Source organism: Bos mutus, chromosome 19 (assembly GCF_027580195.1).
Source record: "Bos mutus isolate GX-2022 chromosome 19, NWIPB_WYAK_1.1, whole genome shotgun sequence".
Lineage (NCBI taxonomy): Eukaryota > Metazoa > Chordata > Mammalia > Artiodactyla > Bovidae > Bos > Bos mutus.
This window is the reverse complement of record NC_091635.1, coordinates 43,487,387-43,512,745: the sequence shown is the minus strand read 5'-3', so window position 1 is coordinate 43,512,745 and position 25,359 is coordinate 43,487,387. Positions and strand designations below refer to the sequence as shown.

The window sequence follows — 25,359 nt, the reverse complement described above, 5'->3', positions numbered from 1 at the left end:
CTCTGACCTTTCTCCTCTCATCCTTTTCTGAAACACACATAAAACCTTCACTTGAGAGGCAGGGCAGGGCCCTCCCTAACCCCGGTGGAAAGAGCATCCAAATCTCTGAAGACAGAGGGACTTGGAGAACTGGAATAGATCTTGCTGGGTTCCCCAACTTTACTGCACTTACCTCGTAGTCTGACCTATGAGATTTCTACATGATGCCCACTCTTCATCAAACCTAGGATAGAAATACTCAGGTTTAACTGTTTCTTTTTTTGGGGGGTTCTTCTCATCTCTTTTTGAAGGCTCCTGTCATGTAAAATTTATACTAAATACATGTGTAGGCTTTCCTCCTATCAATATATCTTTATCAGTCTAATTTTCAGACTCAAGGGAAACTTTTTTCTCCCCTATGCATTTCACCAAAATTATTTTACCAAAAGAAAGGAAATGGCTTTAATGTTTCAAAAGATCAGGGAGGAGTAGGGGGCAAGTAAGAAAAGAGAGCTGATGCATGTGAAGAAATTAAATAACTCCCCACATCTTAGAGCAGATTGAATTTACATTTTACTTAAAAAAAGGGGGAGGAGTACATACACAGGGAGGAGAATGGGACGGGAACAACAGTGATCTGAAATGGATTTCTACAGTTCTCCTCTACAATGGTGGATTTTGTCTGTTGGGCAGTATTTCTCCTGCTGGCATACAACTGCTTACAATATTAACGAGGCTGTAGACAAGGGAACTGCCAGAGTTTGGGCCTGAACAGAAGAGAGAGGAAGTTATCATATACAATGTAAGTTTACAATACACAGCATTTTCTTTAAATGATGTAACGCAGTCGCAGGAAGAAGTTAACAATACTAACACGAGAATAATCAAATTTTTTGTTTGTTATCCATGTACAGCAACTAACTGCTTTACAAAAAAGCAAAATAATACAATATATCATCACATGTATTTACAGTGTAGTAAATATACTTTTCTGTCAAATTTTACACAAATTATTTACAGGTGAATATACTGCATTAAAAAAAAAACAACTGTGTGGCTGACACTAAGAGTGAATTTTTTATAAGTCCATTGCATAACATTGAATAAGACATGCCTCATTATGCCTGGGTTAGGGGTGGGATGTAAAAACAAAACCAGAAAACAAACAGAAAAGCCAAAACAAAACTGAGAACCCTAAAACCCACTCAGCAGGGTGGGTTGCCGGCTTTCACTCCGTCTCCCCCAGGGCATCGTCCCCTGGACGTTCTCTCCGGTGTCCTCAGCCCTGGCCTAGGACCTGCATGGCGCCGGCCCCGGTAACGACAGGTGCTGCGTGGATGCAGGAGAGAGCACTGGCCATGTCCCCCAAAGCTAGAGAACCAGGTCTCAAGGCTGGCAAAGAAGGGCACACCCCTGGGACAGTGGGGTTGATAAAGCAGGGAGATCATGACAAAAAATGGTGAGTTAATGTTTTCCTTTTTAAAAAGTCAGGGGAAACATCTACAAACCCAAAACAAATTACTTTACAGAACTTACATCAGATTATGCAGAATAGGCAACCTGCTGTAAACTTCAGAATTTCTTGTGCAGGTTCTAAGTATGAGGCCTAAAAAAGAGTTTCATTTCTCCAGGGAAAACATATTGGTGAGATTTACCTCATGTTCATTTTAGTTTCTTGGAAAGCTAGATTTTCCTCAAAAGTCAGAAGTTTTTTAAACAAGGTGAACCTTAAACCTTAATAAGTTTTCAAATTTCCAGGATGTACTGGTCAAAAGTATTTCTGCAATTCAAAGAAGGTTCAGTTCTGATTTATGCAATGCAGATCATTTCATGAGGTACTTCAAGTGAATTCACTCCCTTCATTACACTAGAGGGAAGTTAACGAATAAATTTAAGAAATAACATACCCTGGGAAACTTGTTTATGGAAAGATCAATATTTTTTAGTGGTAAAGCTTTGGAAGTTTCTTTGTTTTGATGGGAGAAGCAAAATAGCATAACACTACCCATGGTCATTGTACCAAACCAACCAACAAAGAGGGAAAAACACAGAACCAAAAGTATTAAAAGCTCACATTCCAGGAGCCAGGGTGCCCACCCCAGAAGCTCTGGGTTGTGGGAAGACATGGACCTTACCGGCAGCTTGGCATTTCTTGGCACCAGGCTGTTAAAGATCTATTTCTAAACTCAGCTCTGGTCTTACTTCCTTATCATCTTAGTTGATCTGTTATTACAACATTCCATTCTAATGAAGCCTCTACAATAGTTAAAAGTAAAAGTTTAGTTAATTGCATGTATCTTCAATATTTTCCAACAATTCAGGGTCAAAGTAACTACTAGCACTAAATTTTTTTTTCCCCATTTTGGCAAATGGTTCTTACTTTTCCCAGGACTGTAAACAAATTAAAAAAATTAAATTCTTGTTATTTCTGAATATCAAAAGCAATTTTATTTACATTAACATATTACATTGTTACTGTGTGGATAAATGTGAAATGTGTTATATTATTAAAATCAGAACACTTAAATGTACCATTATTTATTGATTTAGCTGTGGAATTTAATTTACTGAAATCCACTCATGAAACAGCACTTTTGGAAACTCCCCCTCCCCAAGGTTTCTTTTCCCCTCCCAAAGCCATTACATCTTAACATATAAAGGGAGCCCAGGAATAGCGGGATAATATCTGCTTGTAATAAATATGGTTTAGTTCTAAATTGGAACATCCAGATACTAATATAGTCACTGAAGTCAAATTATTTTGCATACTGCAGGTACCATGAAGAAATTGGATCTGCATTACTATGGAAACCCCAATGCCATGATAACCCATACCATTCGGAATAGCAGCAGCTCTTAAGGTCCCCTATTGTCATAATAACGCAGGCTGGCCAGTCCTTTCACAGTGATTAAATGCAATTCTATCATATAGAACCGACATGTTTTGCTAAAGAGATTCCTGATTTTTTGGAGGGGAGAGGAAAGATTACAAGACATTTAAAATACATCTCATCAAAAAAATTTTTGATAATATACACCATACTCTATGTTTCTGGGAAAAATATTAAACAAAATAAAAGCATCATCTACTCTAATAGTCACGTACCATTTTGTATGGAGCTAATGCAACCATCTACGAAATTACCTTCTAGGAACAATTTTCGACACTTTGTTCACTGATTACCCTGCTTAGAATTATTTAGGAAAGAAGAGGAGGAGGGGAAAAATGTATAATTACTATACTTAGTATAGTTTTGGCTTACAAAAACAAAAAAATGACTTTTAGCATATTTAAAGATTAAAAGATAATCAACTGGAGAAAAATATAAACTAGCTTGGATGACTGAGTTTGGATAAGGCCTCAGAACTCATCTCTTTAATTCAGTAATGTTAAGATATATGTGGTTATGTTTATTTCCTGTAATTATTGCTAATACTCAAGTGTTAGTATTTCTTAAGAACCCACTACAAAATACTAAATCCCTCCACCCTCCCCCCCACCCCAAAGTACCTTGCCTGTGGCTTTATGGTGTGAAGTCACTGAGGCTTGACCTCTATGGTTCTTCAGTTTTGTAAGGTAAAAAAAAGTCCACAGCTAAAAGTCAGATTAAACATACTGGGGTTATAATATTATTTCTCCCATAAACTTCTATCTCGAAAAGTGTGTAAATAAGACTAACACTTTACTTTGTATGTTGAAGAAGGGGAAAACATAGAAGGCAGAGCTCTGTGCAAATGGCTTTCATAGCTGGCCAGTAGTAGCAGTATTCAAGAATTCATCCTCTCACAATTGGGATGTTCTCAGGTCAAGTGTCCTGACTGCCCACTCTCTTTGCAGCTGTTCTGAACACTTGCTTAAACCAGACACACCGAAAGTAAAAAAAAAAGTTAAAGAAAAAAGCAGCATTAAATTTAGGCAACGCTTCCAAGAGTTGATCATCTGGCAACATGGTAGACTGGATGGGCTCGTTAGAAACATGAAGTGCAGCATCACAGCACGGTGGTGAGGGGTCACTAGTGAAGAGCCCGTGTCAGTTAAGTCTGTTTGAAAAAGGAAAGAAAGAAAGCTTCACACGATCTTCTTAATGCTATTACGTTTGAAACTGCCAGCACTTCTCTGCTTCTGCACCTGGCTTGCGGATCCATGGCGAGTTCGTCCACTGTTACAGTGCCCAGTGGTGGGGGAGAGTTCAACATTCTCCTTGTCGATTCCTGGAGAGAAACGAAGCAGCCAGTTACCCTCTTCTCCTCTGGTGTTAAGCTCCAGGACTGAATCCCACAATTTGTAAATGAGATACAACCTGGTCTACTGTTTTTGCATTCATTTTAACAGTCAACTGCTAGAGTGTTCACAAAGATCTTGAGGTTTACACACCTCACACTTTGTTAAGCAAAATGTGCTATCATAGCAGAAAAATAGCATAAGGGGGAAGAAAAAAAACAAAAAACAGAGAAGTTGCAAGGAAAAGCCAAAGGCAGGCAGGCTTGAGCTGAATCAAAGAAAGGCTAGCAGTCACCAGACTAGAATGCCTTCCTCCAAATCATACCAGAAGTTTCCAGCAGAGGGCCCATGTAGCCTTACTAGCTGTTTATACACAGGATATATTCTGTAATTGCAAAAGCTACGGAAATATACCATTTCAAAGAAAGGGAGATGCTTTTTCTTCTCAAAATCATAGTGCCTACCCCAAAGGAACTCAAATATTTACTAAGAAAATAATATATCCCAAAGGTCATACAGCAGAATTTTTGCTTTGATCTTTTCAACTCTGCCAAGTCATTTTCCGTTCTACACCTTAACAGTTGCCATTTACTTCTCTCACAGAGGAGATTAAACCTCCTCAAACAGGGCCCCACAATGTGTTTTATAAATGATCTGGTTAGTAACTCCATAACGTGACAAGAAGCGAAAAACAGGGTATATTTTTACCCATCAGATGAGTGAAGATTTCAGATTAGACAGGTCACAGGATAGTGGCTGCCTCTGGGGAAGGACTGACTGGAAGAGGGCATGAGGATGGCTTCTTGGGGGTGCTGGTGATGTTGTTTCTTGATCTGGATGCTGGATTTTTAACTATGTTTACTTCTTAAAAGTTAATTAGGTTGCAATTTATCATGTGTGCTTTTCTGTTACACTTTAATAAAATTTACTAAAATAATCAGACTGATTATACCCACCTTTGGCATAACTACTGGCGGCAAAGCAAAAAGTATTTTAGTCATTTGTAGCAAAATTTAAGCCATTTGTAGCAAAATGTAACAAAATGTAGCAAATGATTGATATTTGGTAATATAGAAAAATGACCATAATTTGGGAGTAGGGGGAAAAGAAATCCAGGTACAGGAAGGAAAAAAAAAAAAAGGCTGGGAAAACATCTGCCAAAATATATTATTACTGGATGGTATGATTTCAGGTAATTTTTAATTTATTCTTTTTATTTTTTTGGCTGTGCCACGTGACTTTTGGGATTTTAGTTCCTCGAACCCATGTGCCTTGTAATGGAAGTGGGGAACTCCCTACTTTATTCTTATCTGTACCATCTGAATTTTAAAATAAAGAGTAAATTTGAGAATGGAAAAATTTCTATTTTTGGACAAAAAATAGTACTTCAAGTCAAAAAGTATTTATGTGACTGAAAATATACAAAGATCCATACATCTGTCTGTTGGCTCATGAACAGAAAATGGCTCTGTGATGACCTCCTTCTAGGAGTCACATATCCTTCGTTTGGAGTTAGCCTTGAATTCCACTCAAGGTATGAGGCATCTACAGGCACCTGGTCTGATTTAGAGGGTCGCTAGAGGGTTGCTGTCTTGAGGTTATCAAAGGAACATAGGCATATGGAAAAGTGCCCTGGGCTGGTAGTGTGAGTGCAGCATTAGAAATGTCAGCAACACCTCTCTGGGAGCCAAGGGCCGTGAACCTGCAATGAATCTGTTCTGATCTAATCCTATGGGTAGAAAGATAAATGGAAGAAGATACACTGTGATGTTCAAAGAACTTTTCTCTGGGTGACAGAATTCTGGATGATTTTTATTCCCTTCTGCATATTCATTTGAATCTGCTCCAGAGCTATTTAGAAAAGAAATAACAAAACCGAAAGAAGACCGCTTATCACCTTTTGAACGCACCTTGCACTCTGTGATGTGTGTGCAGCTCTTTCAATTGCCTTACTGATCTCTACAAGATAAAGGGCAACCTGCATTTTTTTCTCATTTCTGTTTCTTTCCTGATGCATTCTCCCTGCTTTTATATGCATTTATATTTTGTCTATATTATCACAACTTATGTATATGTCATATTTTCTCTACTAGAATAAAAGCACCTAGAAGGGCAGAGATAATTTATTACTCATTTTTGTTTTTCTCTAAGATCTAGTTGATGTCTTTTTCAACAAACATTGGTTGAACAGAATGCTTCCGTTTTTAAATGTGGTGGCTGCAACTGGCGAGAGTCAAACAGCATCAACCTCTCTCATCGCCAGTGTGGCTGCACCACATTTTTACTGGAAAAGACAATACTGTTTTTAGCTTCTTCCGTCTGAAAGGATCATGAACTTGTCTGTGTATTTGACCTTCCCTTTCCTCAAATATGCATCTGGCCTACAAGTTCAAGTCCAACAGTTCCTTATCTAGGGTTATTTCCTTAATAGGAAGTAAGATTCAGGCAAAACTGGAACTTTACAGAAAAGAGTTTGAAACAATCAAGAGATGGTCATCAGGAGGGACACAGTGTCAACCACCAGAGAGCTGGTGGCCCTCTGCCAGCAATCTTCCACCCTGGGGTCCTTTCTTGTGTGACCACCTTTGGTGAAGCCACATCCCTGGCTAGAATATGGCTCTTTCTAGGGCTGGGGATTGGGGGAGCAGTCATCACACTGCAAGGAGGCAAAGCTTCCATCTGAGGACAAGTGCCTGTTCAGTTTAATTCTTAAGAATTAAAGTTATATAAATTATAATCAGAGTAAGTCACTAGGGTGAAGGTTTCTTCAAAAGATATACTAAGAGTATTTCATTTCCTATTTTGTTAAACAAATAATCTTCAGACCTCTAAATAAAATTTTAAATGTTAAGGGTAAGAACAAGCAATAAAGTTTTACACCTACTGTGATTTCAACAACATAAATAAGAGAAATTAGGAGAGGCACCGAAATGTTAATAAACAGTGATTATCTTAGAGTGGTGGGATTATAGCTGACTCTTTTTTATTCTATTTAGCTGAATTTCTAATTTTTTCCCCGTACACAGGTATATTCCTTTTAATTAAAAATTTTAAAGTATCATTGACTCAGGACTGTCACTTATAACCCAAAGTTTCAATGCTATGTGAGAGGTGGATGTCCCGTTTTTACTTTCAAATTCAATTTTCATCTCAATTCATTTTGTGTTTTTGCGTGCGTGTTTTCTTCCTACTGAGTGACCCAACCCTACAAGTCACACACAGGTAAATGTGGCATGGTGGTGATTCCTAAGTTCGATTTCACAGCAAAAATGTTTTATTTTAAGGATCAAAGGAGAAGCTGACTTAAAAACCTTGGAGGCTTTTGTAAAATCAATTTTAAAAAGCATTATATTTATATCAAAAATAGCATCTTGAAAACAGCCAAGTTAGTATGAAACAGAATGATCCTAGTATCCTGGTTTCTGAGCTTAATTCTCACTTTTGAGAATTTTGGCAGCATTCTTCTTTTCAACCCTCTTAAATTAAAACTAGAAACCTTTCTAGAAGCTAGTGAAGGATTTGGTCTTGATATTCTATAGGAAAAACTCTCAGATATCAGCCCAATTGCCTAAACGGAGACAGATCCACCCTGCTTTGGTACACATGACATTTTATATTAGTGAGGAGACCCTGGTCCTACACTCCCACTTATCAAAGCCTCTTGGAAGCTTTGTATCCTGGACTCTTATGCCCCTAAGCACTGGCCTTCCCTTCCGACTCTCGGTGGGCACAAAAGCAGAAATCCATGAAGTGACAGAAACTTGGAGGTCACCACTCAGGTGAAATAAAAGGTTAAAAACCTCTGTAGTCTTGACTTACTAATTTAAATTCCCTTAGATATGCTGTTCTTAAACATGCAGCCAGTTACAAACATGCAGGGCAGAAGAAGCTGAAAATTTTTCATAGCAGTGTATTAATAAGCACTGTGCTTTAGTGAACTGCAGTGGTTTCAGGTAAAGATGAAATCCTAAGTAAAAGGTGTTATTGGCCAAAATTCACTGAACTGAGAAAGTGGGAAAACAATCATTACACTAAGATTAAATAAGGTAAATCCATTATATATCTACCTCCTCTGCTCACACATGAGTTCCTTGAAGGCAGGTATCAGGGTTTACTTTGACAACTAGGATATAGTTCCATCCCGACAAATAATAAAATACTTAAAGTCACCTATTTTTTAAACACCAAAATGATCTCTCAAACTGGAATCTAATATTTTCATGAAAAAATAAAAGGATCAAATCCTTTTTAGTTCTTGAGAAACTGAGGAGAAAATGAAAAACGTAATAATAATCCAAATACCCTGCCACCTGCACAGGGCTCTAGTAAGGCCCCTGAATCTGCACTGCTTAGTTATCACATGGATCTTATGGCAAACCTGTCAGAAAATTCTTATTGCATCTACGAGAAGGCAAAGGTGTCAGAGGGCTCATTTGTTGCATATATAATTAGGCACATCAGAAGACCCAGGGTCCAGTCTGTCTCGATGAGAACTTTTATTTTGTTTTAGTTCTTAATCTCGCAATTAAAATTAACAGTAGATATGCCTATTTCAAAGGATGGTTAGAACAATCAGATAAGCTAGGTGAAGATTTTGTGCACATAATTACTTCACAAATTAAGATGCTCCTAATAACTGGAAAAAAAAAAGTGAAGTACTGAAAGCAGTTTTACAGCAAATGCATAGGACTTGAATTTTATACTGGAATTTTTAAAGTTACTGAAGCTTATGTAAATAAGCAAGAAATGCCATTAAGCTTTCCTAGAAGAAAAGATAACTCCAGCTTCTTCATGTGTGCATGCTGTGCTCAGTGGCTTCAGTGCTGCCCGACTCTTTGAGCCCCTAGAGGCTGTAGTCCCCCAGGCGCCCCTTCCATGGGATTCTCCAGGCAAGAACACCCAAGTGGGCTGCCATGCCCTCCTCCAGGGGATCTTCCCAAGCCGGGGATCGGACCCACATCTCTTGAGTCTCCTGCACTGGCAGGTGGGTTCTTTACCACTAGCGCTACTAGGAAGTACACTGATGGAGATGTGTTAATTATATATTTAGAATTATTCATCTTTTGAGCTAGATATACAAAAGATTAGGAACTTTAAAAATATTTGTAATGGATTTTCTCAATTGCTGACACCTTTTTCTATACAGGTCTCATCTTTCTGTGTATTAATTACTGAAGAGTAAAAGAAAGAACAGGCATCCTTTATAAATGAGACATAACTGCATCACACTTTTTTCTTCTTAGTCCTTTGAGCTAACTGAGGACCACATTCCTTTCTTTTTTTAGCACAGATGATTAAAAAAGACAGCCAGCTTTAACTTCTAAGCAAACGCTGGGGTTAGCTTCATTATTTATATATGAAATAAATACTTCCTAAGCTAAAAATTCTTCCCCACACCACATACCCTCCTTGCTCCAGTAACTCTCCCTGGAGTTTCCTGTTAACCTGCCTGTGTTAGTTTAGGGCCGGGACAGCATCTTCAGTGTTCGGGGAACCTGCACAGCTCTTCCACCAAGACGAGTCCTGGCCCTGCGGTGCCAGAGGCATTCAGACCTTACAGGAATGGCCTTACAAGTCCTTTATGTGCCTGAGCCAGACTCTGCTTACAGGGATTGGTGAATGAAGTCTCATGCCATGTGCCCGGGATGAGCGCAGGGTAAGCAGTAATTCGTGCAAAGATGACAAAAGTAGAGAGTACCTTGATGAGGGAACAGCTGCATGAAAACTGCTGATTTAGAGCAAGGCAGAGAAGCTTCACAGACACAGAATGGAAGAGAAAACAAAAGTGAGTGATGTTCATAAGATTTTTAAAGGGTGAAATATGATTAGATACTGGATAATTATTAACTTTCTTGGTTTTTCAGGAGGATTCTAGTTTTAATTATTGAACTGACTGCTTATTTCCTAAATATTACCAACTCTTAAATATTAATAAATGGTAGAACTTACAATTTTACAGACAGATGTGTTTTTACCACCCTTATTAGAAGGATTTTAGTGTAAATCAAGAATTACATTAAAAAATGAAGTGGAAAATTTGCAGAAATTACACCAACCAGTTGTTCAGTTTAAAATGATTTTTCTCCCTTAAATAGAAGGTGATAACAAAGAAAAAGAAGAAAAATAAATCAAGAATATACTAAATAAAGGTCTGCACTACCATAAGTAGTTTCATAAAACATTAAAAAAATGGCTTTGGAGACTTTAAGTAGTCTCAAAATAGAGGTATCTTATGTTTCTTCTGAGAGGGGGACACATTAAACCTGGTAAACACAGCAGAAGTATGACTAAGTCTACTCTTTGCAGAAATGGTTTTGATGAACTGACCCTTTCTGCACACAGCTGTCAGCACTACTGGGGGGTTGGAGTCCTTAGAATTCCTAGCTGATCCACTCAGCTTTCTGGGAAGGAGGTCTACCTTACAGAAGCAAAAGGACTGAATAACTAACTGACAGTCTTGGACACAGACCCAAAACGAAATGAAAGAAGTGAATTTAAAATAAAGTTCCACTAACTAGGTCTTTGCTCTAAAAATATTCTTGCTCTAATACTAACAGTAAAATAAGCTGATCAAAGAAAAAAATTAAGATTTTTTTTCAAGTGAAAAAATATTTAAAATAGATCATAGGCTTATTTTTGCTAAAAAATATAATATACATCTCATATATTTTTGAGGTAAAAAATATATTATTAAACTTTAGCCATAATTATCACCTGATTTTTCCAAACAGATGTCCTTCTGAATGATGAGAATACTTTACAGTTGCAAGGTACAATGTAAGTACAAAAGGTCACAAAAGAGGTCAAAACAGTATACTGTGTATACCCTGCCACTCTCACTGTTCTGAAATCTATTCGAGGGCAGGTCTCATGTCTTATTAGTGTCCCCACTTCCCTTGGTTTAACAGAGTCCCTTGCATGTAGTAAACAATGAACATCTCTGATAATTCAAGACAAAATCTGGATTTGGGGTTATTTTCTACAGAGTATTGTAGTATTAATCTTGTACTTAAAAATCAAAGAACTTGTGTACACAAAGGATTTGTTAAACATGCCTCGGAAGGAAATAACAACTTCAGCTGAAATTGAATACTGAGATCCATAGGCAAAAACTGCCAAGTCTCTGGGGACCAGGGTCTCTGTCATCTTTAAATGTTCTGGAGTACCTACTGAATACCTACAATATATGAGTTTGAGTGTTTACTGAATTAAATTACAGTGTGAAAAATATTAGGAGGTCTCAGTAGAATATAAATTAAATTTTAATATACTGTAGATGAATCTATTTAATCTCTTTTTAATGAATACTGTCATCCAGCAACTACTGCTTGTGTGCTCAGCTGTGTCCAACTCTGCGGGCCCGTGGACCGTAGCCCACCAAATCCATATAATGCCATCTGGATATTTATTTCTAGTATACTTGCTCTTTAACATCTGAAGAGGATACAGGAAGACTGTATTTGAAATGCATACTGGAAATGGTTATAAAGCACTCATAACATGGTTTTAAAAAGGCATCTTTGCTCACCCTGTTAGAGAGCCACTTATGGCCTTCTTAAGCAAGAGAAAGTCCCATATACAGCATTTTTAGTAGATAACATTTTAATTTTCTAGCTCTAATCCTGGTTCTTCAATTCATGTCCAGCTCAGCTACACTGGACCAAAGAATGGATCACAATATCAAATTTGAAATATCCTTATTTATCAAAGAGTAAATGTTATAGATTCTCTTCAAGGTTCTGATAATGGCATGTGGGAAAATCTGAAAAGACAAAGTTCTATGTTCATTTGGGTAAAAGGGCCACAGTTAACATAATTTCATATGCAATGAACTCTGAGTATACTCCACTGGCTCCACAGATAACAAATTCAATTTCTGCGAGGAGTGGAGTCAGAAGACAGTCATTTATGTATCTTCATATATAAAAATATAAAACTTATAAAATAATCCTCCTTGTGTTAAGGGGATAGACAAATGGCCTATGATCATCTGTCAAGAAGAATGCATTTTCAGGGACGCTGGCTTTATGTAAATGACTGCCACTTCCTCAGAAGCTGGTGACTTACTGAATTATCATCATAATTTTTACTTAAATAAGGTTTAATGCTTAATGGGGAGGGCTAGGGAGTTCACGAACTTCTTATGTAGCTAATTTGATGGCAGAGAATACTGGGGACCAAAAGAAGATACAGCTTAGTGGTCAATCCTGCTAAGTACCAAAGATCCAGAAAGCAAAGTCTTAAACTGACGGAAAGTTTGAAGCAAAGTTTGAGCTGTGTGCAGATCAGCATCTTCTGCTTTTTGACATAAAGCAACAGAGCTTACACCTGCTTAAAATTCAGTAGACTAGTGTGGGTTGATTTTGGGTAATTAATGGCAAGCAACACTCATGGTCCATTTCAGGGAGAGACACAGGGATTCTTTAAATACTGCTTAGCACATGGCTAATGAAAGTGGAGACAGGGAAATATTCTGGTTTCTATTCAACTAAATACCAAAGTTGAAATGCTGGAGTGAGCTGTGAATCTGGATTAGATTCATCACTTCTTTTAGCCCTTTGATATCAGCAAACTCAGTTCCACAAAGAATTGAGGAGACAGGGATATAAGATTACAAGGACCTAAAGATATAAAACAGCATGCCTAGTTAGAAAGTATAAACTCTTATCAGAGGTATTACCTAAGTACAAATGACAAAAACACAATAATTTAGGCAGATAGATAAATCAGGATCCTTTCATGGAGATAAATCCACAATTTAGAGATACAAATGGGTTTCATCAAAGAGTAAAGTGACTAATGAAAAGATAAACTCTTTCTCTAATAAAATGTAGTAAAATAATCTGGGCAAACCAAAGGACATACAATTTAGAGAGAAAATGCTGAACACCATTATTCTAAAGAAATAATTCTATCACTTTTAAACTTCAGTTTCATTTCAGAATAGTCAGAGGTTTTCAGGGTGTTAGAATCTATTCAAGCAGCCATCTTTGGAGAGCTACTGGAGGTGACACTGTAGGTTTAAAACTGTAACCAAAACCACATATGCTATTCTTTGATTTTTCTAGACAATTCTAAGTAAGAGGTTGCAGAGTAGGACTATTTTTCTAAGCAAATGATATGGTTAATGTTCAATCAACACAGGACATGAACAGTTCATCAACTACCAGAATATGTGCTGGTACCTGTATTTTAATCTGATTATTTTATTGTCTCTATCAGTGGGTAAAAATAGGCAGAAATATCCCTGGTAGTCTGGATTAAAAAAAACCAAAAGTCAATATAAAAACAACTAATCATTTTGCCAGCTTTAACATCTCTTTAGTAGCCCAAGAAGCAAAAGGTTGGTCAAAATGAACCAAACTTGAAAAACAAGAGGATCAATATAGGCAGAGTCTACGGATTTTCTAGTGGTGATCAACTTCAGTGGTTGACTAACCCAGACGATAGAGAGCTCTACAGAAGAAAAGGAGTGGCAGACTTAGGTAAGGCAGATGGAAATAATGAGACAGACGTAAATATATGAAAGAAAAAGGGAAAAGCAAGGAAAGAGAAGGAAGAAAGATGGCAGATATGGAAGGCAACGAATGCGGTAGAAAGAACACTGGCCTTGGTTCTAGATAAGACTGTGTGATAAAGCAATTCACTTGGCTCTTCTAAGCCCAGTCTCCCCTTCATACATGACATTGTGAGCTCAGAACTAAATTACCTCTGTAGTACCCTCTAGCTCCAAAGAGCTAAGATTTTATACTGGAGGGCTGGGTGGGAGGGGTGGTGACGAGGGAAAGAGTGCAGTCACTGCAGTATCTAGAAGACAGTAAAGTTTTGCCCTGGCTTTAACAGTTGAAATGCTGATAATGGGGCAAGATCCTGTGCACACTCTAGTGAGTAAGAATCACCTGAGTGTTTGTTAAAATGCTCGCTGGGCCCCCACTCTCAGAGTTTCTCGTGCAGGAGGTCTGGAGTGGGATTCCAGCAACCATGTTTCAACAAGCTCCTAAATGACACTGAGGCTGTGATCTTGGGACCACACTTGAAGAAACACTGTCCTAGGGAGTAGGTGACAGAGGTCAAATTAACACAGTTATAGAGGGGAAAAGTTGGCAAGATTTCTCTTACATTTTTGGGGGGAGGGGAAACCTGACTAGCTGCAGTAAGGTGACTGAAAATAAGTGCTAGGTCATATAATTTGTTTCCTCTGCTGACCAAGGTTTTGTTGTTGACCAAGGCTTAACAGATCATAGATGAATACAGCTGTTTAATATAATGATTTATAATATGTATGAACCGGGCACTAGATTTGCCAAGTTCTTTAGAACCTTCAAAACTATGTATGTCTAAATATTCAGGCAAAACCAGGATTATAAACTGGAAATTCTAGTTATGGATCTTGAACAATACAAAGTAGTTATAATATATTCCTTGGCTTTTTAAAAGAAAATCCACTTAACACTTAACTACATCTAATAACTTTTCCTTATAGCATGAAGTGTTTCATAAGTAAACTTTTCAGATAATGGAAATTTAAACACAAAACCTTTTAAATTTTAACCACTTTAGAAAGATATCTTTCTGAGTATAAACAAGACCACAATGGAAGACTCCCTTCATTATTACTGTCACTATAATACACACAATGGTGTCAGTTGAGTAACCCCTCCAGGGTTGACCAGAGTCATAAGGAATCATCTGCTTTGACAATGAATGAGCCCAAGGTTCTGTACAGTTGCTGTTTCTGCCATCTTGCTTATCTTAGCCCCACTCGAGCTATTAGCTATTTCTCAATGTATCCACCTGTTAGTTGCATGCTGAATTGGTATACTTTCCACACTTGGACCTAAGAGTGACTTCAGAGTAAGGAATATGCTTATGGGCTTTAAGATGTTATGTTTTTGGTGTGGCTTTTTTGTCTGGGTGCTTGTTTACTCCTAGATTTTCAGGTTGTTGCTGGCAGTAGGGAATAGGGACGCTACTATACTTTGCAGATTCTTTGGATTGAGTAGGCTGTGTCAGAGACACAGAAACACTAGGGCAAGATTAGTATATCTAGTAAGGGAATTATAATTCTGTTCACTTACAGGGATTACCTGTCCCTGAGGCTACTTTTCCTGCCTCAACTCCTAAAAATGTTTCAACCTTGGAATACTTTATGTAAACACTCTATAAACATGTCAGTATTTTTGTTGAACTCTTTGAAAGTAGAAAGTTTTACAGAAACCAAAATTCAAATCAGCTACAAGGTAAAGAAGAAATGTAAGATGAATTTCATAATAAAAAGGAGCAAAATCTGCTGTAAACTGATAACAAGGGAATTCCTAATGTTGTATAGTAATATTATTGCTCAAATTTATATAAAGAGTACATTTACTGACCTGGGGAATGCTGGGAAGTTGCAAGTGAGGTCATGGAATTAGAAAGGTTAAGGTTAGCAGTAATACTAAGCTGGCTCTGCACTGCAGGAGGATAAGGAGATGTGGGTGTCAGGAGGGACTCCTCACTGGTTTCTTCATCAATTCCAGGCAAATACGTGTCAATCAAGGCATCAAGAAACTTAACAATTAGCTCAGCATAGTCTGGGATTTGTGTTTGCTGTAATGGAAAATATGAAATTATTTTAGCTCCATTCTTTTTTATTTTTTCTAAATCCCCTTTGAAGCCAAAAAAGAGTAATTCAATTTTTATTTTGGGGTTAATTTGTTGTTTTTCTTCTTTTATACTACAGATCATTAAAAAAGGTGGGGGAGGGGATAAAATAATATTTATAGACTACCATGGGACTTACAACTGGGAATTTTATTCAGCTTACACTTACGGCTTCCAGATGAACCTGCAATTACTGGAGGCCACACGTAGACAAAGACTGAATTAATCCTGAGACAACTCAATTATTAGGAATGATGTCTATACTATTTTTCAAAACAGGGAGAATGAGCAGAGCATCATTCCAGCTGCCATTTAGAGATTCAACTAACTAAACACTCTGAAGAGAATGGAGGGTTACTGGCAATCAAACCACAAAAGTTTCTGCATGACACACTTATTTCTGTGACTTCAGGCCCATTTTGTAAATGATAGCCTTTGCATATCAAGAGATATTCAGTATTAATTAAATAAAACTAAACACTCAATTTTTAAAACAAAGTTTACACTATTTACATTGATTTGGCATCCCTATCTCTAGAACACTGCACTAGGGGAAGAAATAGAAGTCCTGCCTTCAAGGAACCTCAATCAATTTGGAGAGAGAGCATATACAGAGAGAATCATTAAAAACATATTTATGTCACACGATATCAATGAAAGCCAATCAAAGAACAAACTGAATGGACCACATGAGGATAATTTCAGGGAAGAGTGAATCTAATGCAACAGCTTGGGAGGAAAAAAATGTTTTCACAAGGTAAGATTTTTTTCATTATGTAATTTTAAAAACAGGCTTAATCGACATATAACACTGTATTAATTTCAGGTCATGAGGTAGATTTCAGCCATATGTAATACTCTTTCCTAATCATAAGATACCCTAGTGTGTGCCTAAAGGTCATCAATTACATCAGGGACTGAGGGTAGAAAAGTTTACAGAGGTTTATTATACCTTTCTGAAAAGTCAAGCAAAAATTTAGTTCATTTTTTTTTTGTAAAAGCTAGTATATAAACATATTAAAGGTATTGCCTCTTGGAAAGAATCTTGAGGTAGAAAACTTTTAATAAAAATAACGTATGTATTTGTGTGAATCATTCTGCTTTTCAGCACTTTGTGTGTTCTTAAAACAGGCATACTTATATAAATAAAATTTTCATTTTGTCAGCAGAGAAAAATAAATTTTCTTACCTTTGAAAAGGGTCCTGCAAACCTCCATAAGCCATTAAAACCAAAACCTGCAACAAATCAAATGTTACTCTTATAACAAGCATGACACTTTTAATAGAAATTAATTTATATAGCTGACGATATGTAAAACCTACATGTACAGTAAAATCATTTTTTTTAAGGATGAGTATCAAAGTAGACTAAAATTCACCAAAAGTACACTCAGTATAAAAACATACTTTAGTTAAAAAAGTTATCAACCAGTTATCATACTGAACACAACATTAAGAGTAAGAAAATGCACATTAGAGAGGTATGAACAAGCCTATTCCTCATCAGACATTCTTCAGCTAGTGTATTCTTTAGCAGCACGCCTGTGTCAAGTTCATCAACAATCCTCCTCCCGATACATTTATTTACTTTGCAGGTAAGATGTTTGGTATTGTGGTGGGGATTCTTCATGGTACACCACACTTTGCACAATTCCATGGATCGGATTTAACAAATTTGGATCTTGGCACAATGACAACAGGGTGTTGATCTTAGAGTCCAACAAATTGTGCCTAAAAAAAAGTCAACAGAGGAACATTTTAAAGGAAAATTAAATGAAAATATATACTGGAAAACATATATTCTTTCCTAGAACAATGTGATAAAAATGAAGGGTAATGAGTGCTTTTTTTAATTCCTGGTGCTTTTCCAAATTTTATAATGTAATATGAAGGTATTTGCTTTTCTGTTTTGTTTTGTTCTGTGTTTATAGTCATCAGGAAAAATACAGTAAAAGCAACCAACTAGTAATGTCACATAACCATGCTTAACTACACATGCTGACTGTTTGCTCAAGACACGGCTGGCTACTATCAGCCACTCAGCATGCTTTAGGACCATCTCTTCCTGCTGATTACTGGTATGTACCCAGGAGTTAAAACTAAATTTAGTATTAGTCAGTGTTAATAAATGCTGAATCAGATCAAATAAGGAGAACAAAATTAGCTTGGAGGGGGTGGAATATATGATCCAATTCAAACTTACAAGGAAATCGACTATTTCTAACTCACCTAACTCCATTAATAAAAATAACCAAGGGCCAAGTACATAAAACTCTGAAATTTATAAATAAGATTAAACAAAAAGAAAGGCTTCCCAGGTAGCTCAGTGGTAAAGAATCTGCCTGCTTGTCAATGCAGGGGATTCAAGAGACACAGTTTGATCCCTGGGTTGGGAAGATCCCCTAGAGAGGGAAATGGCAATCCATTCCACTTGCCTAGAAAATTCCACGGACAGAGGAGCCTGGAGGGTTACAGTCTATGGGGTAGCAAAAGAGTCGGACATGACTGAACACATACATGCATACACGCAGGGAACTAGATCCCACATTCTGCAACTAAAAGATTCTGTGCAATGGCACCCCACTCTAGTACTCTTGCCTGGAAAATCCCATGGATGGAGGAGCCTGGTAGGCTGCAGTCCATGGGGTCGCTAAGAGTCGGACACAACTGAGCAACTTCACTTTCACAGCGTTGGAGAAGGAAATGGCAACCCACTCCAGTGTTCTTGCCTGGAGAATCCCAGGGACGGGGAGCCTGGTAGGCTACCGTCTATGGGGTCACACAGAGTTGGACACGACAAGTGACTTAGCATAGCATAGCATGCTGCAACTAAGACCAGACACAGCCAAATAAATAAATAAAAATAAATAAAATAAAAAACAAAAACAAGGAAATAATGACACTACACAAAAGGCCTACATTAGGAATGGTGGTGGTGGTTTAGTTGCTAAGTCATGTCCGACTCCTGTGACCTCACGGACTGTAGCCCGCCAGGCTCCTCTGTCCGTGGGATTCTCCAGGTAAGAACACTGGAGTGGGTTGCCATTTCCTTCTCCAGGGGATCCCAAATTTCTTTGGGTTATTTAGATCTGAACACTTGGAGGCTAATATGATTTCATCCCTTAAGAGAGAATAAAATTCATCTCCCAAATAAGAGGTCAACTTTGCTTTCACTCAACTATGGATTAAAAATAAAAGCTCTACTGAGAAAGGAACCATAACAGGTATGCTAATTTAAATACATTAATAGCAATCTAACAGTTTCCTCCTAAGTGAGGAAATAAATGATGCTCATCACAATGAACACAACGGAAACAACAAGATAAACAAAATGTTTGTCCTGACTGACAGGCCGAAACAAATCTTAGGTCTCATTAAACCCCCTGTCTCTAAGCTAAAATCACTATCCACTACCTCATGTTTCCCTCTCCACAATCAGTGAACACTACTGGGTGATACTTTCCCTAAACTTTTATAAAACATTTGACTTCAAGACAGATACAAAAGTTAAATGCAGGTGGAGATACTTACACAACAGGAAAAACTTTGGGGAAAACAACACTGGCTTCTGCTAAGTATTCATAAAGAATTCGTTGATCAAACTCATCTGTGGTGTATTTCACCAGTGTAGCCTGCAAACAAGTAAACAAAACACATTTTATTTTGTGGCTGAATTGTTATCTGTTTCGGTGAGAAGCTGAATATAGACTTCCTTTCATGTTTTTAATACTTGAGGGCCTTCTAAGAGTAGACCAGGAAAAAAAAATACATAAAAAGCAAAAGGATTACCAGAACAGTAAGAAGAAGTGCTTGGATCTTCGGATCAGTAAGTACTTCTTCATCTAAAAGAACATTTGATTCAGACACTGAAACTTTGCGTAAATGTGGGTGCTGCTGTGATGAGGAAATCCTTTGGGTTTCTGCGGTAAGATATGGATTAATACAATCAGCTGTATTAATTGAATACAACACACTAGATACTACTTCACCTGCTATATTTTAATGTCATTTCTATAATTCAATAGCTTTTTAATAGACACTTAAAATATCAACATAAACATCATACAAAATTACTATTCATCTATATATGAAAGTTCTGGCTAGCTGTTTACGATGCTGTTTACAATCCTATGTAGGATTACTTTCCACACATATTTCAGGTATTTGTCATTTTAAGGACTGTACAGCTTATCTTCTGAAAAAGAGCAAATGTTTCTATATTTCATCCTAAGGACACTAAGAAATGGCTGGAAAGCAAATATGGCTTTTAATGTACTCTCCCTCCTTACTTTCAATGATCTAGATTAATTATTAACTTTGTTTCTCACCCATTTCATAATCAGTTTCTGCTACTCTCCTCATTTTGGGGGGTGTTGTGATCCCTGATTCCATTTCTTGCCTTTTAGGAGCCTTTGTGTCTGATATCAAGTGATCAAAACTTTTCCTTGTTCCTATAAACAAAAGTTACAGAATATGGAAGTTTATTAACCACAGTGTCTGTGAATAGGAATATACTAAAAAGAAAATGTTTGGGCATAAAGTGTTTGCATTTTCACTTAGGACCCAAAGAAAGCTCAAACATCCCTGGGGCAGAGTTCCTCTCTTCTCCATATTTCTTCATCTTCTGAAGGAATTTTGGCTAAATAGCTGTGCTCTTTCAGGACTGGATGTGCCTCATTGGTCCAAATCAAATTGAGATTACATGTACTACACTGGAGGTAAACTAAACTCCACCAGCAAGCATAGTATTTAATAATAAGTACAGAGATGGGCACTACTTAGTAGCAAAGATCAATTATGTCTGAACCGCCTTTTTTCAATTTAAGACATTCTGCTGGTGCCAAAAAGTCATTAACATATAAAGAATTTCCAAATGAAGGTAAAATCAAACTTTGATTTTAGTTCTTCAAGCTCTGCATGCCTGAAAGTACTAAATACTGAAAGGATCGGCATGCCTGAAAGTATTAAATAATAGATACACTGGGAGATGCTTCAAAAATAGCAAGCAGGACCATTCACTTGGCTTTGAGTTTCTCTAATCGGTTCTCTATCACTGTTGAAAAACTTTCTCTTAAAATAAAAGTATTGAAATTGGGTTATTTGGAACTTACATATTTCTGTTCTTTGTATTATAAGAAATTCTCTTATTTTTCTTGGTGCAGCTCTAAAAATAAATCTGGAATACTTGTGACAGTATTACTTTTTAAAACCCAGAACTGAAGACAACTGAACACTTGAGAAATTTAATCTTCTATTAACCTCAAGTTTTAATACTAATAATTATTCACAATAGTCATAAAAATCAAGGTCAAATAATTTAACAGCCCAAAGGATCTAGTCTAACTTCTTCATTTTCTGTACCTATAAACTGAGGAAGCCATCGCTTAAGAGATTAGCTTGAAGTCACAAGGCTAGACATTCAGCCAGTGACCAGTTAAAGTATCAAATTTCATTCTTCCTTTTTACTTTACACTCTTGCATTCTTCCTGGGAGATCTCCTTCACTCCTACAGCTTTAGCTCTCTAATGAGCTAATTAATTCTAAAAGTGCTACTTGTCCACTTCTCTCTTCCTGATCTCCAGATGTATGTTTTCATTTATCTCTTAGATATACATTCTGAGAATTCTGAAGGTATCCCATACTGGAATGGGTAGCCATTCCCTTCTCCAGGGGATCTTCCCAACCTAGGGTTTGAACCCAGGTCTCTGGCATTGTGGGGGGACTCTACCTTCTGAGCCACCAGGGAAGCCCACATATAATACCAACCAATCTGAATTACCTTGTGCTATAAATATATTAGCCCCAATCTCTGCAAATGGGGTCACTACCCAGACAGTTTTTGAAGCCAGAAACTTTTGACATCTTTCTTGGCCTTCTCCTGCCCTACCTGGCCCATATAGTCAGGCCCTAGTAAACTCCAGGAGTTGGTGATGGACAGGGAGGCCTGGCGTGCTGCAGTCCGTGGGGTCACAAAGAGTCAGACTGAACTGAACTAAACTGAAGTCCCAAAGCTGATTCCTTTTCTCCATTCCTCCATTGCTCCTGCCTTAGTGTAGGCCTATGCCATTTTTTTGCTTGGATTGCTGTAACAATTTCTTAAATGATTCCTTTGCCAAAAAAACTTCCCTTTCTCCATATTGTAGCCAAAAACCTTTCCTAAAAATAAAATTTTGTAATGTCCCTTCCCTATTTAAAGATCTCTGCTGGATACATGATAAGACTAAATTTCTTAACATGGCACAAAGTCTCCTACAAACTAGTTCCAAGCCTTCTCTAGCCTCATTTCCTACCCCATTGCTTTTCCTGACTTTGCATTATTCATGCTATTCCCACCTCTCCTGAATGCATGCCTTCCTTATCCTGTGTCTACCTGGCAAACAGGTGTCAAATCTTCAAGACCCAGGTTAAATGTTACCTCACTTCTATAGCTTTTCCTAATTTCCCCCAATCCTCAGTTTTCCCTCATCAAGCCATATTTAATGGCACCCGGGGATGCTGTTGCAATTGTATGATTATGTCTTAGCCATCAAACTACGAGCTCCTCCAAGGGCAAAGACGATATAACTTTTTTATCTAGCACATGGGTTGAATGAATTCAATATTGCGTTTTCTCTGAAGTTAGTTCTTCATTTACAATGTCCTTGGCATGAAAATTGAGAATCACAAAACACTAAGTAATCAGAAAACTCCTAGAACATTATTTGTGGCAAAGTATAAACAGAAAGAAACTCAAACAAAAGAGAACAGTCTTATGTGACTAGTCATAGTGATTAACATTCATGGTTTCATTGAAACCATGGTTTATTGGCAGGTTCCTTATTTTATACTTCCTTAGCCAAAGCTGTGTAAGAGCACCTTTGTATTCAACCTGTGGTGAGGCGGGATCAGTGGGTTCTCTCATTATTCACTTCAGCTTTTGAAAAGGGAAAGGGTCTCACAGCATTTTAGGTATATTTCTCATGGGCAAATGTTGATATAAAAGAGCAGTTTTAATTTTCAAGAATTCTATCTTCTTAGAGTAATAAAAAAATACAGTAATCAAAAACTCTTACCTTTTTGTTTTTTTTAAGAAAAGATGGCAAATAGTATTATTATACTTCATAGCATAGTGATATATTCTACCCACAGATGATAATTTTGGAAAATATACTGTTAAAGGCGCTGCATCTGAATGCTGTGAGACTCTTCCTTTTCTGTGAGTACCTAATGTCTCTCCTACTCTCGTTTACCTGCTGCCTGGACAAGGCAGAATAAAACAAGTACAGCCACAATATTTAGTCTAAGAATCCCCCACAAAACTGTTCTGAGATCTCATTCTCATTCTTCTGTCTTAACTGATATGGCTTAACTGATCTATCAAACTCTCTTATCATTGACATCAAAAACTTTGCTGCATCAAAAACAGAACATTTTGATAATCTTTAAGAGCTTCAAATAATTTTCCAAGAGTGAAAGTATCTGACCATTTTTAAAAACAACTCTAAACATTTCTACATAATTTAGATAAACTAACCAAGCAATTTCTTCGTGTTGGCCTGAGAAGGCTGCCCCATGTCCAAGCTCATAGATTTCCTGGCTCGGGGACTGGTCTGGCCCGCAGGTGGATAGCTGGCTGCAAGGTACCCTTCAGAAGCTTTGGGAGATGACCACGGCTGATGCTCCTTTAGTGTCCTGAGAAATTAAAACAATTGAGAAGAATCAATAAACATGATGACAAAAACAAGCATTCTTGGCCCTTCTAATTGGCTGTCCTATTTCCCAATGGCAGTGATTAATTAATTTTAAAACTGTACTTTAAAGCACTTTGGAGAACAAACTCTTAATTTATCCCCAGGAGGTATTCACTTTCTTGCCATGACATCTTATACATAGCAGGTACTCAACAAACGCTCAACTTAACTGTACTGCATTCATTTTTTAATAAGAGAAAATCAAGTCTAAATAGGCAATTGTACCACTGGTTTAAAAACCAAGGGGAACACAGACAAATTCACTTTTTACTTTCCATAACAAAAAGAGCATTATCTCAAATAAATATAATCATAGGAATGACTAAAGAGTAAGACTACTGAAAACCAAGTATGCCTGGAAAGCTTTTGCATACATTGTTAACATCTCAGTTGGAAAATGCCAAGGGCTTTTTATTAAAAAGTGGGATATTGATAAATTTAATGATACAAGCTCTAAAAATATATGATTATTTTCCTATGTTCAACACTGTACCTAACACTTAAAGGTACCATTAACTGAAAATATAAAAAAACTCCAAGTGATGCCAATTTTATGGAATTTCTCTATGTTTTAGTGAAAAACATGCTACCCAAAGCCATATATGACAGCAAATATAATTTGATTATCTTATCTAAATCTGCACTATAGAAAAATCTTTAGTAACTTTAGTGTGATATGAGTAAATACATAAATATGTTGGCATGTAAATCTTTTTACAAATCTGTTTACCTCAGTTTTCTATCATTAAGCTTATAATGTTGCTTATATTTCACCTTAGGTTTTCCTAAGGCCTTCTCCTACAATCTGATACTTTCTAGATCATCTCTTCATCATTCAACTGACTTGTGCTTAAAAAGAGACAAAGTAATGTTAACTAATTAGCACAATCAGGTAAGAAGAACTTTCTCACTACTAAGAAAGAAAGAAAAGAAAGAAAGAAAAGAAAGAAAGAAAAGAAAGTGAAGTTGCTCAGTCGTGTCTGACTCTTGGCGGGCCCATGGACTGTAGCCCGCCAGACTCCTCCATCCATGGAATTTTCCAGGCAAGAGTACTGGAGTGGGTTGCCATTTCCTTCTCCAGGGGATCTTCCTGACCCAGGGATCAAACCTAGGTCCCCCGCAATGCAGGCAGCCGCTTTACCGTCTGAGCCACCAGGGAAGCCCTTCTCACTACTAACCCACATAAAATACTGTACATTTATAAAATGAGTTTTGATTTACACTCTTCCTTGATTATCTTCAGTTTCCCTTCTATATTACCTTCTGGATTACTCTGCTACTTGACTCCACTGGCATGGAAAATCAAAACCTGATGAAAATTATGTAATGATGGGAGGAGAAGCCCACTTACCTATAGCTAGGGTCACCATGATGAATGGGATATGTATCCATAGGAACATTTTCCATTGAAATATCAGTAAGAAGCAGAGACTTTCTATGTTTTAGGCTACAGCGACTTCGAACTTCCTCAGACACTGTAAGTAAAGCTAAAAGGAACAAGAAGAAAGATTTAACAATTTAATAAATCATAAATACGACTTAAAATAGGATATACTTCTTACAAGCTCCTAAAGAGAATAACAGCTGCTAAACATGCATGTAAAGAGTCTTGGAGAGTATGAAGTTTAAGGGTATAAACCCTTAGGACAGATTTGTTTAAAGGGTTTGCTATCTGTTTTGGAAGGCTGCATGTAAACACTGAACAGAGACTTAAACAGTATCTATAGAGTCTAGCGCTTTAATGTATATTTGACCTCAACAAACATAAAAGGTCAGCAGGCCAGG

The 25,359-nt window shown here is 37.2% G+C and overlaps 1 protein-coding gene across 7 annotated transcripts in view; it reads right to left on the bottom strand.

Annotated features, from left to right (window-relative positions):
• Nucleotides 1-534: 534 nt before the first annotated feature.
• Nucleotides 535-25,359, bottom strand: part of NF1 (neurofibromin 1) — a 257,559-nt gene continuing 232,734 nt past the window's right edge. For 3 of the 7 annotated variants that reach the window (XM_070390396.1, XM_070390399.1, XM_070390397.1), the window contains 10 exons: nucleotides 24,926-25,061; nucleotides 23,358-23,515; nucleotides 20,173-20,295; nucleotides 19,634-19,764; nucleotides 19,376-19,476; nucleotides 17,433-17,575; nucleotides 17,034-17,080; nucleotides 15,574-15,790; nucleotides 9,900-9,953; nucleotides 535-4,191 (listed from right to left, as the gene is read on the bottom strand). In XM_070390396.1, coding sequence (XP_070246497.1) covers nucleotides 4,049-4,191; nucleotides 9,900-9,953; nucleotides 15,574-15,790; nucleotides 17,034-17,080; nucleotides 17,433-17,575; nucleotides 19,376-19,476; nucleotides 19,634-19,764; nucleotides 20,173-20,295; nucleotides 23,358-23,515; nucleotides 24,926-25,061 — 1,253 coding nt within the window. In that variant the 3' untranslated portion in view covers nucleotides 535-4,048. The remainder of the gene's footprint in view (nucleotides 4,192-9,899; nucleotides 9,954-15,573; nucleotides 15,791-17,033; nucleotides 17,081-17,432; nucleotides 17,576-19,375; nucleotides 19,477-19,633; nucleotides 19,765-20,172; nucleotides 20,296-23,357; nucleotides 23,516-24,925; nucleotides 25,062-25,359) is intronic. The other 4 variants (XM_070390398.1, XM_070390400.1, XM_070390401.1 and 1 more) reach the window with 3 other exon arrangements.